The sequence below is a fragment of the Gnatocerus cornutus genome, chromosome 4 (assembly GCF_029298725.1).
Source record: "Gnatocerus cornutus isolate USDA-ARS CGAHR chromosome 4, icGnaCorn1.1, whole genome shotgun sequence".
Classification (NCBI taxonomy): Eukaryota; Metazoa; Arthropoda; class Insecta; order Coleoptera; family Tenebrionidae; genus Gnatocerus; species Gnatocerus cornutus.
Window position 1 is genome coordinate 1069635 of NC_142236.1, and position 12914 is coordinate 1082548.

General features: G+C 38.1%; 1 protein-coding gene across 8 annotated transcripts in view; it reads right to left on the bottom strand.

Annotated features, from left to right (window-relative positions):
- bru3 (CUGBP Elav-like family member bruno 3) overlaps nucleotides 1-12914 on the bottom strand; it is a 208415-nt gene that overhangs the window by 175407 nt on the left and 20094 nt on the right. For 7 of the 8 annotated variants that reach the window (XM_088034119.1, XM_088034115.1, XM_088034118.1 and 4 more), the window contains exon 2: nucleotides 8021-8103. In XM_088034119.1, coding sequence (XP_087890245.1) covers nucleotides 8021-8103 — 83 coding nt within the window. Of the gene's footprint in view, nucleotides 1-6263; nucleotides 6473-8020; nucleotides 8104-12914 lie in introns of those variants that run through there. The other variant, XM_088034117.1, reaches the window with a different exon arrangement.

Genomic DNA, 12914 nt, shown 5'->3' on the forward strand with positions numbered 1-12914 from the left:
AACATTCTTCAATTATTAAAGATGTATAGATCAAACGAAAATAAATCGAACGGCTGTAAACTGATTAAATTCATTGCGGTATGGAAAAATCTACATTGGGCTTTGGATGGATCTCTACTTCTCCGCATATTTATTTTTGGAATCTTCAAAATATTCTTCAGCATTCCACAGAAGTACGAAATGTATCGAAATTCCTTGGAATTATTAAAGATTCATTGGCTATCATTGGAGGAGATCGCTAAAGACTTCCGCGAGTTAGATGTGTTAGGATCCTTCAGGATTATTAAAGATTCTTCAAAAGGTCCTTTAAAATGCTTAAGCAATCTTCGAGATTTCTTGAAAATAATTAAGTATTCCTGAGTTTTTGTGTCTCGTTAAATGCTTCAAGATTCTTTAAGATCCAGCAGAATTTTTTTCAAAATAATTCAAAATTCTTTGACATTCCTGAGAATTTAATATTTGTCGGAATTGTTTAAGGATTCATCAAAACAGTTCCGGTTTTCCACCAGATCTTTCAAATATCTTCAAATTCTTTAATTTCGTCAGTTTGAAAATTTTATGAATTTTAAGAAGAATAAGAGAAACCTGAGATTGCAAAGAACTCCAAAGAAAACTGCTTTAAATACAAGACTGAGGATTCAAAAACCGAAGAATTTAATAATTCAAAGAACAGAAAAGATCAATTTAGAAACATGACAAATACAAAAAGTTAAAAAACGGCAATACAAAGCACAGAGAAGTACGATTACAAAAAACAGAGAATGAAGCACACAAATTGCATTGCACATTTGAGACTCCTGGAAAACTAGGATAAAAATTCCCATCTTTCCCGAAATTCGCATTCCCAATTACCCGAGTGATCCCGCAATTGTTCCAAATCGAAAACCTCAATCGTTTCTCTCCCCAAAAATATGCGGAGATATTGAATTTCCCGACGTCCGCGCTCCCAAAATATCGGTTTGTGAAGATATCAGGAAAAGGCGAATTGAGTAATTTCGGTGGAAATAATACAGTAGGTTGATGGCTGACAGCTCGTCTATTGAATATTTTATCCGACGTCGACCTAGCTTGCCAACGTATTTGGTCATGAACAGTTTGACAAATAGAAGAGGAACATATTATGTTCCAAGAAAATTCATGGGTTCTACGTGCAAATGTGATGGTCTTTAACTCGTCAAGTTTTAGTGCTGTGCATTTTTTATTCGAGTCGTTGCGTGTTGAGAGTCTGCGTCAGCAGACAATTTAAAGGGTGCTGAAACATCACTGATGCAGTTTTCGGCGATAAATCAGCGGAATTTTTAATGCGGCTAATAAAAAAGAGCGCAATCTTTTCTTAATAGTGAGTAAATCATAATCTTGCGGTCTGAAATCCGGCGCTCCAGCCTCTCGCAATTGTGTTCTTTGTATGATAATGTCCTTTATCCGGTCGATCTGCGCCTAAAATAAACAGAAAATCCGCCGTCCACGCATGTTTTTTATGAAGCCCATTATCGATCATTTGCAGCGACGCCTCGCCTTTATTTTTTAGGATCTCAGTAATAGAGATTTGATGTTTTTTATTTTCATCCCTTGTCCCCATGTTGCTTCTGGCGCTTTCTATTTGTGATGTGAAGCTCGACACACGATATCATCCACGGATTATCTCAGAACTGTACCACATTTCGTCAAATGCTGACATGACCAGAAAGAGGGAAAATAATGAAATATGTAGGACGTCACTGTCGAGTGACGGACCCTTCCTATCATCCCGTTCAGGGCCAACCCGCATGCAATATTCACCACTTTGAATTCGTTTGTTTTGATTTTTATCTCTTTGTTTCTTCGGCGGGATTGATTTAAGATAACGCGTTTTGAGGAATGCCACCTTTGTCATGTTTCAATTAGTGACAAGAGTTATTTGTTCCGTCGCGACGCCGCTCGCATCTAAATCCATTTTTTGCACCAGCGAACAAAGACCAATTCTCTAGCCAGCCATATTGAATTAAGTGATACATCTTGTCTGTATATAAAGTTAAGAAAAAAGCACGCCGCCTGCATATTAATCCAATTGGATTTGCGCAAAAGTTATCTGGACATGCTATCTCCCAGACGCCGCGCTATTACACTCCGTCACCAAATTAATGATTTCTGTCTTGTCGACCATTCAGACGGCTTCCACTAATTTTCTCATCCTCGAGCAATCTGCCGGCTTCCACTCGGCGTCATCTCCGTAGTTCCATCAGCGGCTGCCTCCGATGAGCAATTATGTTTTCCCGACAGCTTTTAATTTCGTGCCCTCCTACAACTTCTCAGAGTGTTCTAAATAAATAATTGATGAAATCCCTGGCCGCATTCGCAGTCACGATGATATAAGATTTAATTTAAAAACAATTTCCCCAGATGGTGCGCCGACCAAAACAAACAGGAGGCGTTTCTCCAACGCCTCGATTTTAATTACCACCGCAACCATGCACAAGCGTCAAACACGATCGTTCTGATTAAATACAAACAAAAAATTTTAATTGGAAATTAAGTTGAATAAGGACCACATTGACTTGCCGGAAGCACCAGAATTATGGGGAATTTCAAACACAAATTGATTTCACCCAACTTGAAATATCCAAAAATTCAAATTTTATGGAAATTGCACTACAAAATCTGATCTGAAACGCGAAATTAATAAATGCCTCGATTTTCGTGCCATTTTGGGGTGTGCACATAAATAACAATATGCCAAGCATTTCACGAGGAGTTTCCAGAAGAAATAAATTCGGTTTTCATCGAGGAGAGGCACTTTTTCGCTTATGATAATTGCTTGTTGTATAAACAACGATGGATGTTCGTGTCTGAGCTGTGGTAAATCTCCCCGACGCGATATTCATCATAAATCATCGTTTTAGTATCGATATAAAAGCGGAGATTTTTGGCTGAAAGAAATGGCATTTTGTTTTTTAATTCGTCAATGGTGAAGTTTGATGCGGAACAAAGACTGATTTAGTGGCAATTAGATCAAGTGCTTTTCCTCCCTGCTCCAATAATAAAAAAGCAGATTAAAACAGTTCATTCCGGAGAAATAAAAAGCAACAAAAGTCCAGGTAGCTTTTATTAAATAAATAATAAATAAAGCTCGCCCGAACTTTTATAATAATAAAACCGAAAACGCGCGAGCGGAATAATAAAAAAGGCATAACGCGGTTCGGTTTTGTTTTTTAAGCCCGTTATTCCACAATGAAAGCAAATAAATTTTTGTTACATTTTAATTACGCCGCGGTCTTAAATTTTCCAAATTGTTGGCACAAGAGAGGCGGAAATAAAGAGTACACATGTATCCGCTAATCGCATAATCCCTTTAGTTACTTTTTGTATCTTTTGCAGTCACGTACCGAATTACTGCTATGGTTTTACAATGGTCCGCCTTCTAATCCATTTTTAAACTGGCGGACCTAACCAAAGGCTGATGCATATTTATTTCTCTTTTGCGGCTTTAATTTCAGTCTTTTTATCGCTCCGGAGGCGTCCATCGCGAACAGAATGTTGATCATTGCCGGAAAGCGAGGGAATTTTTCCACGCCCGCCATAATTATGCGAAAAACAAAGATGGAAGAGGAAAAAAAAGGCATTAAGCTCTCTCGAATTCGATCTTCTCATCGCAGTTTCATTATCCTGTACCACTGGAATTGAATTCGGACATTAATTTTATTTTATCCGTGCTTTTTGATAAATGACGTAATCCACATGAGCACTCCTCCAAGTGAAACGTTTCGAGATGTCGGCCATAGCTCATCCGAGCGCAATAATGGCCATCTGCTGTGTTATCATAATACAAGTACAATATTATCTGAATTTATTCCGGTAATGCAGACGCGTCGAGTTATTTTCGACAGGCTATAACTTTCCCCGGGTCATAAATAAGACCACTGGAAAGAAAGAATTGTGGCTTCGGCTTTTACGAATCATTTTACATCGGATTTAATGGTTTTAAGAGAGTCTCCGCTCCTGAATTTAATTTCCACGATTTTCTCGTTTCATTGGCTGCACTTGCTATGGATGCGTTTTAACTAGAACTTCCTGAAACAACAATAACCGTTGCAACTTTGCCGAAAGCAAAGTTTCAACTATAAAGTGAAACGTTAACTTCACAGACACTTGGAGAGAACTTTGGCGTGGGGTTAAGAGGCTCCCATGAAAGCTTAATATTCTGTGAGATATAAATAAGAATCCATAACTGCATCCGAGTGACAAAAATGGATGAGATTAGACCGACTCATTTTATCTTTGAGTTGAATGAGCGGTGAAACAAGTTTTCGTGAACGCTCAAATTGCTCGAGATATACTGGTCTGAAGAACTTTGCGACTTGGGCGATGGATGCCCGGAAAACTTGACTAATGCTTAAAGGTTTAGAACTTGCGAGCAGACGAAAACTGATGGCCTCTCGCCGTTTTATAACATTCTCAGAGGTGGCGACAACTAATTCGCCAAAAAACTCCAAATGAAGACCAACATTTTTACATGAAGCACTCGATTTACACGTGCTGTTAATAAGCTGTCGGATTATGACAGGTTACACCTTGTTTTATACACGAAGGTGTTTTATTCGTGGATATTAATTCAAACTGTCACTGTGGGTTGGAGTCTACATGTTTCTTAGTGTGAATTGTAAACACAAAAGTCAAACCAACAATGACGAATTGGAGCCGTTTTTAATTGTGCATTGCCTGAGACGGCCATCAATCAGGGCTTGTTGGAATTAATTTATAATTAGCTACAAAACTAAATTTACAAGATTTTTGAATCACAGCCCAACAAAATTGAATTCTTCTTTTTTTCCGAAATAATTTAGACCTTATTGAGTTAAACTAGAGTTTTAAAGTTTGTTTCAAGATAGTTCAGTCTGGAACTAGTTCTAGTTTATTTAAGAACCATTAAAAATTACGCACTCAAATAACCTGAACCATATGCAACCAAATACAGGCAGTTGCAATGAAAAAAGCTCATATCATGGTTAATTTGTGATTTTTTCAAAATTTCCAATAAAAATCAACGTGAATGATAAAAATTCAGTTGGAGAGGTATGGAACCACATAAAAATAAAAGAATCATCCACAACAAAAGTAAACAATTCAATAATGTAACTGCTGATCGAATTTAAAATTTTAAAAAGGAAAAAAAAGCTACATGTGAATTTTGGACTAAAATTTGGTCTAAAAATTTAAAACATTATTCAAAACAACTTTTCTTTTTAATATCTATTGACATTTTCAACGTAAAGCGAAATATTGGAAAACGGTCCCATTAAAAAAATCGCAGTAATCTCCAAAAATTGACGAAATTTTGTTTGTTGAGTAATGATTTTTGCCTGTGCGGTGTTTAGTCTTACCTAAATCATAAAATTTTACATGTTTCTTTAGACCAATTCTTGCGATTTCAATTTTAAATGAATTTGAGGACTTTTTCAAAATAAACTTCTAAAATACAGAATTTTTTACAGCTAGTTTTGCCTGAAATTTGACATTAAAGTAGCTATTTTTTGGAAAACTAGAGTTGATCTTGAAAAATCAGGACGCCCTGTATATCTAGAAACTTCTTTTACATCTTTGGAAAAAAACTACTGTTGCGCAGTGAATATTTTATTATAAGTTTTCAAAATTAAGAAAATTATTTTGTCTCAAAAGTACAGATTTAAAGTGATTTTGAGCACGGGAAAATTGGGATTACTGAAACTGAAAGCTGCGGTATTCGGGAGCGGTTTATTAAGTGTGCAAAAATTGCGAAATTCAGTCGTAGAATAACAGATTTTATGGTCATGAGCTGAATAAAAACCCGCCGCTATTTGCGCTAGATTTAGAACTGGTCGCCACTAATTGAAGATGTTCCCACAGTTGCATGTAATTGCAATTTTGCGGTCGTCAATATGCATTTAAATTTACATCTATCCCATCACGTTTCCAATTAATACAAATTGCGTTCAGTCAACACTAGTTTACACAAGGACGCATCGTATCAAAGCCTCTAAAAAATAAATCGTTGGGATTCGACAAATTCGAAAACAATCCGCTGCGGTCTCTTCCGTTTGGCCATTACCGACAATTTGGCCCTAAGCAAATATTATTGTAAACCGCTCAGAATATAATCAGCTTACACTAACACAACTAGACCCATCTAAACAAACTTTAATTATTCGAATTCCTAACAAAATTGACGAAGAGTGCAAAACCCACAACCCAACAATGCAAAACCTGTCCAGTTCGCAATTATCAGCGCACTAAATTACATAGCTACTGACCAGACTCGTGTCATAATAGGCCAAAAGTTCGGGAAAAACGAGCATGTCGTAATCCATATTGTGAGATTCACTGCACTGGGGGAACAACACCCCGAAATTTTTCCACGAAATTACGCCGAAACTGCTTCCTTGAACGGCCACGGAACACACATGAACTAAAGTCGGTGAGTTTTTTGGTTTAAAGCGGACATGTTTGTTTATGTTACCGCGTCTGAAGTAAAGCATAACCCAACTTCAGACCACGCCGCGATTTTCATGTGCGCACAACCTGAAATACGCTGAAAGGTCGCTCGCTTGCTACGGATACGCTGAAAACGAGATATTTATTAGCGGAACGGGCGGAGAACAGTAGCTCAAAAATTTTATTGTCAAGCATGCGGCCGAGCAAAGGAATTCCACTCAACCGGTCAATCATTTTTCATTTCGGACGTCTTTCACAGTTTTATTTACTGTTTTATGATCACTTTTGGAGAAAAAACGTTTTCTTAATGAAATCGTCCCAACCCAACCCTCGGAATTGAATTATTTCCCAAAAAGGCGCTCTCGTCGCAAAAATACCATCGTCATTCCCAAAGTCATTATTATCGCGGCAATAAAAACATTCTCTGGGTGTCCTCACCACTAATTCCCTAAATATTCGGGACACAAAGAAATTTAATGCGCCAAGAAGTGTCCGTGGAGATATAAATTACAACAAGTGTGCCAATCGCTCGTGCTTCCTCTTTGTCGAAGATCTGTTTTGCGGTTTCAATTCGCTAGTACAGCAATTTAAGCGCGACTTCCGGGCGTGGATTATTCAACTACTGCTGGCCTGTTTTATTGTCATAAATTTGATTTATATCCAACGAAAATAATTGAGTTTTCTCCAGGAGCTTAACCAACTTTGCTTGTTTATTTAAGGACTTATTTCTGGAGAGACACGTGCCTTCAAATTGTGACATATGGATGGAAAAGCGTTCGGCCTGCACGCACATTTTTGATAGCATTTTAGGAAATGCTCTTCAAAATTGGGGCCTAAATTATAGAAATTTCACCCCAAAAAATTACACGTGATAAATTACCCGGTAGTGTAATTCGAGCACTTGAATGACAAAAGCGCTTTTTTAACAAGTAAATACAAGCAGATCTACTTGCACACGCATAATATACAGATAGCGTGCGGTAACATTATTACTATTTCGATATTACCTACCTTTAACAATTACTTAGAAATTACCTAATAAAATGACAGAGGCGGGTTCAAGGCTATTTATTTAGGCATTAAACGCGATCGATGAAAGTAATTTTCGCGCAATCATTGAAACGCCGATAAATAAATTTTTAAAATCTCAGAGCGGAGCAATTCGTATCCATTGTAGCAGAAATAATTAAGCTCGTGAAGTTTTAGCAATTTCGAGCCAAAAACTCGCTAAAGACTAGGTAAAGTTCAATTACTAAAAAAACGGGAGTGTGGTCAGAATAGATCCCATAAGCTCGCAATTGTATTTACGAGGAAAATTCCAAAGAAAAACGATCCCATCCCGCGTTAAAATAATGTTTTTTTACGGACCATTTTAAAAAGAAAAGACAAATTTCTGGGTCGTTAAGCCTAACATGGAACGAAAGAAACACATGTATAAACCGTCTAATAAAATAGAAAGGCTTTGCCGAGTAGTTTCCCCATCCATCTTCCCCCATAAAGTCGAAGAGGGAGCCGTTGGGGTAAAAAGTGAGGGGAATAAAGCGGCGCAGGTGGGTAATGAGCATGGATAACTTACCCCTGGCAACGTGTGTTTCTCATGCAGAGCGTTCTGGGCGTTGAGGGCACTTTCCGGGCTGAAGTACGTCAGGAATGCGCAACCTGCAATCACAACGGACCTTTTCATGCACGTGCTCGCTAATAACACACAAATATGCATAGAATTCCAACTGGAAGTTTTTAAATTAATTTCAAACGGGCCACTAGGAGGTCATAATTTCATTTAATTGCGGTCGGATTGTTTTTTTGCGAGAGTAAATTCTTTTGTTGGCTCGCTCGCATGCTGCTAGGACGTGGAGTGGTCGCTCCAAAAATTAAGAAATTCTGATGCAAAAAGCTTGACCCACTACCTAGCGCGGAAGAACTTTACAGCTTTAGAGTTCCTTGGACTCTCGCGGTATAATTATATGATCAATGAAGTAGTAAAACCATGTCTGTACTTATGGAATGAAAGTTTAATGAGTCTGGGAATAATAACACTATTGCGGACGGAATCCTTTTTATTTGCGGCGAATGTACACACCCTGACAGGGAAGTACGACGGTGTAGTGAATTTTTTATGAGGCGTGTCGGTAACATTGATTCTCGTTTTTAAGGGGAAATTTGTACCAATCGTCTCAAAAATTTTGCAACCCTATAAAAATCCTTTCTTTTTAAAGACGATACAAAATCCTGAAATCGATAAGAGACAGTTTACTTATTCATCACTGCTTTGAAAACTAGCCTATTAGCATTAATTCGTAATGCTTAGGGTTAATACCTGCAATGGCACATAACCGCCAATTTAGTAGTCATAAGTGGGCCGGCAATACAGGGGCCCTTTTACCAGCAATTTAGTAATTAACAAACCATAGCAAACATTAGGTCCCCGCCACCAAATTGCTACAATTTGCATAATACCAATGGAGAAGGCTAAAGCTGAGACACTGCGTAAGATCAACAAATCAATTGTCGTCGTTTGGAGTAAAAAATTCATCGTCCATCGATTCTTTGTACTGGGAGGCAAGACAGGTATGTCGTCCTCCGCTTTCAGTGTCTTGAAATATTTCAGCTCGTTGATGACAGATTACACAATCTTTTAGATTGCCCCCATCTCACAAAACCCGTAAAAAGTCCCCATCGCTCGTTTTAGCATTTCGGAAGAGGTTAAAGTTCGCGACGCTAAAATCTGCAATTTATGTCTACAAATATTTAGACATGATGCCATTAAAACCCTCGGCGGAGGAAAATTAAGTGAGTTTCTCCCCGCGTTGAAAAATAGGAGAAGCTTTTGTATACACCGTCGAATTTTCCTAATCTGGATGGCGCCGATCTGAATACAGTGGTTTGTATAGCTGATAATGATATCCTTCCGGAGCACCATCTCACGGTAAACTGATAATAGGCACGATAAGCAGAGCCCGGTCTCTGCTCCCGGCTATGTACAGCTTTATCTGCTCAGGTTGCATTAATGTGCTAATGGATACGGGATAACTTCACCTGCGTCGTACAAGAGAAAATGAGATCGATTTTCCGACACGTCTTGGATCGCTCCAAGACGAAATCAGCGGATTGGGCTCGAGTTCAAAGGAGTGAAATTTCAGACGCGAATTAGTTTAACTGCTAGTCTAGTGCACGCTAGCTCTGGTTATATCACACTGAGAAGTGGAAATTTGGAAATTTAGAAGCCGAGCACCCAAGAGAAACTAAAGGCACGATTGCAGAATCGCGGATTAAATTTTTAGTTCAAGACTAAAGCTTTAATCTACGATTATTATACGTCAAATTCGATTGCAGAAAACCATTTTTTGTTTGGGGTTAATAATAATTTTAAATTAAATAAATTTTTAGATTTATCCTGAGTTACGTAATCTCATCTATAAACAACGTTTCTGCCATAGGATCAAAATATAGTTCAGGACTAAATTGAATCCAAGATTTTATAATCCGTTGTTTAATAAACGTTTCTGCAATCGGCCCTAAAAGAATTAGTTTTTAGAAAATAGTGGTTTGAAAGTGATCATTTGAAAAACTGAATTTCCAAAATTCGTCCGTCACGTAAGAAATTCCGACCTTCTCCGAAATTTTATGAAACATTAAGTTTGGCAATAAAACGGCCAGTTTAAAGCATCCTCTCCTAAAATTGATGCTTCTGTGTCACTGAACGATACGTTCTTTTAAAACCCCATCCAATATTAACGAAACATGTGACGGGTCATGAGTTCCATGCCAAAACAGTCCCTTTACACTCGACGCTGTTATTTTTTCTCGGCTTGTATTCCTTTCGTGTAAAGGAGGAAATCGATAAATTGCATTAAAGGATATAGTTCAAGTAGAGCTCGGCTCTGCAAGAAACTTTACGTCTCTCCATCTCGCAAACACAATATTTTTCCACTGACAAATTTTCGAGCTCACCTTTACATCTTAGTTACGTTGTGTAACACATTAAGCTCAATTGTTTTACAACCCGAAAACGACATAATCCCCACGTTCTCCGGGCTTAATATCGTAACGTTCATTGTTAATGTGACACGGAAAAGCTTCTCCTGATCACCGGAATTAAACTTTTACATGACAATTAGAGCTCATGAATTAGTTTTATTTTTGCAAATCTTGAGATGACTACTTTCGACTTTCAAGTGGCATTCTCTCCGGCTTCAGCGTCACTTATCGCACATAATAATTCTTAAACTTGGAGGGCTTGGAAGGGCTCTATAATGAGAGATTAACATCGGACGCGAGTCAAAAAATTCACGACCTATAAATATACCAAAAATTCCACCCAACACTAAATTACTGTGACTCATATAAATTAACGTCACGCTAGGTTCTCCCATACTTGACAGAGGCGTCACCTCAGTACGATAGTTTTCACTAAAACCACTAATTAAAAATCACCCTTCGTGCCACTGTATCAATCATCCCTCTATCTTTCATCCTGCATGTGACTAGTTCAAGATATCGTGCTGGCCGTGCTCTATTTAAGTGTAAGATAATGATATTATAGATATGTGATAATGCCAGTTCTTGTCTTTTATTCAACACGCAACAACTGCGAATTACCCAGAGAAAGTCACGAAAGTGTCATTCGTTTGTGTCGCCAAGTGTGGCGCAAAGAACAGGAAATTAAATTTACAATTTGTTTCGCTGTCAATGTTTTCGTAGCGACCGACCAAATTAACGCATCCCCACTGTTTTTGTTACAAGATCCTACTTTGATTACACGACGAAATCTGAAGACCTAGATAAACACATATAGGGAGTTGACCCTTTTAATGAGGCATTTAACTGGGTTTTAATATGTAACCATTTGGTTAAAACCCCGGGATTTTATTAGGGATTACGGTTTCAGAAGCTTCCGGCGCTTTCACTAGTTTTGCGGTATGAAGACATTACATTTTTTCAATTAACAACGCCTGGCGTGCTTTAACTTCATTGTTACATGGGAAAAATTGTTGATGGTTGCTGCGATAACGAAAGCTCGTGTGAAACAAATAGTTACTTTCATGGGGATTATTGGCTGTTTTGTACAGCAAAATGTATTAGCCTGTAATTAATAACACACGAGTTTTTCGTTCGGTGTATTGCGGAATTAATCAAATTTCTAGCACGCTGTACAGAGGATTTTAAATTCGCAACTGGGTCGGGCAATTAGTTTAATTAAAATTTAAATCAAATCATGGGGGTACAAAGACTAAAACCAATTTTAACAACAACGGGACAAAAGAATCTAAAAATGCAACTGATGAATCTTAAAGGTATCAAGCTTTAACCGGAAGCAAATATTCAGCAGAATCTAAGCGATCTCCTGCATATATTCCAGCCTTTGGCGTATCCTTGGCGAATCTGCCATCCATCATGCAATAAACCCGAGGATTTGAACTTATCGCGTCCCCGATCCACTTGCTAATTATCGATTAATCAGCTATTGATACATGCATCTCTTAACTAATGCAATATTGCAATATTAGCATGATTATGACCTATTAGCATGGAAATTAATACCCTTAATGGACATTGGACCGAATGATCTGTATCATTCAAAGCTACATCAATCAGCGCAGTGAAAGCAGACGAATGAATTCAACTAGAAATGGAGATAACAGCCACTATGAGAAACGGACCGTCATTATTTGGTGTAATTTCAAAACGTTATCACATCCTCGTTATCTCCTAAGACCAATCGACGACATTCATCTCGAGGCTAAAAAGAAGAGTGTGAACCGCAAATTGCTGGAACTAATCTATTAGCTTGATTGCGATCTCCAACGCACCTGAGACACATTTTCTCTAATGTAGTTAATCAAGTGGGTTTCTTAAAACGTGTTTTTGCACACGCTGGTTACAATTTATCGTCTTAAGGAAGCCACTTCATGAATATTCGAGCATACATTAAACACGGGAGAGCATACAGTGGTGGATAAATTTGTGTGAAGATGCTCGTGAGAAATGTAAACCGAAAGAGGATTAATAAATAAAATTAACGATTTTCGAGTAAAACACGTGTGAAATAAATAGAACAGTTTCAAGTGAAGCAAGAGTTTGTTTTCGAACAATGACGCCGGACCACGAGGGAATACACACTTATTTTTAATAGAATAACCTTCGCCAACGCGATCTTGTTCTTTCCAGCTCCGGAAGATGACGTCAACATGCATTTTTAAAGGGTGGCGCACAAGGGGCAATTCGTAATATTCTATTTCGGTTGCTTTTCATAATCCAGCATCCAGCATCTGTTATTGCAAAGTTTTGAAATTTTAGCTCCGGTATTTATTCAGTTTCTGAACCTCATCGTCGGAAAGTTAAACAGTTGGCACCACTGCGAAATTTTGTTGTAAAGCATGGCACGTCGCTGCCAAACGGCGACTATATGGCTCGAACACGACGGTCCGAAGACGGCCAACACTGATTGCTTCCATGGAACAATAAGACTT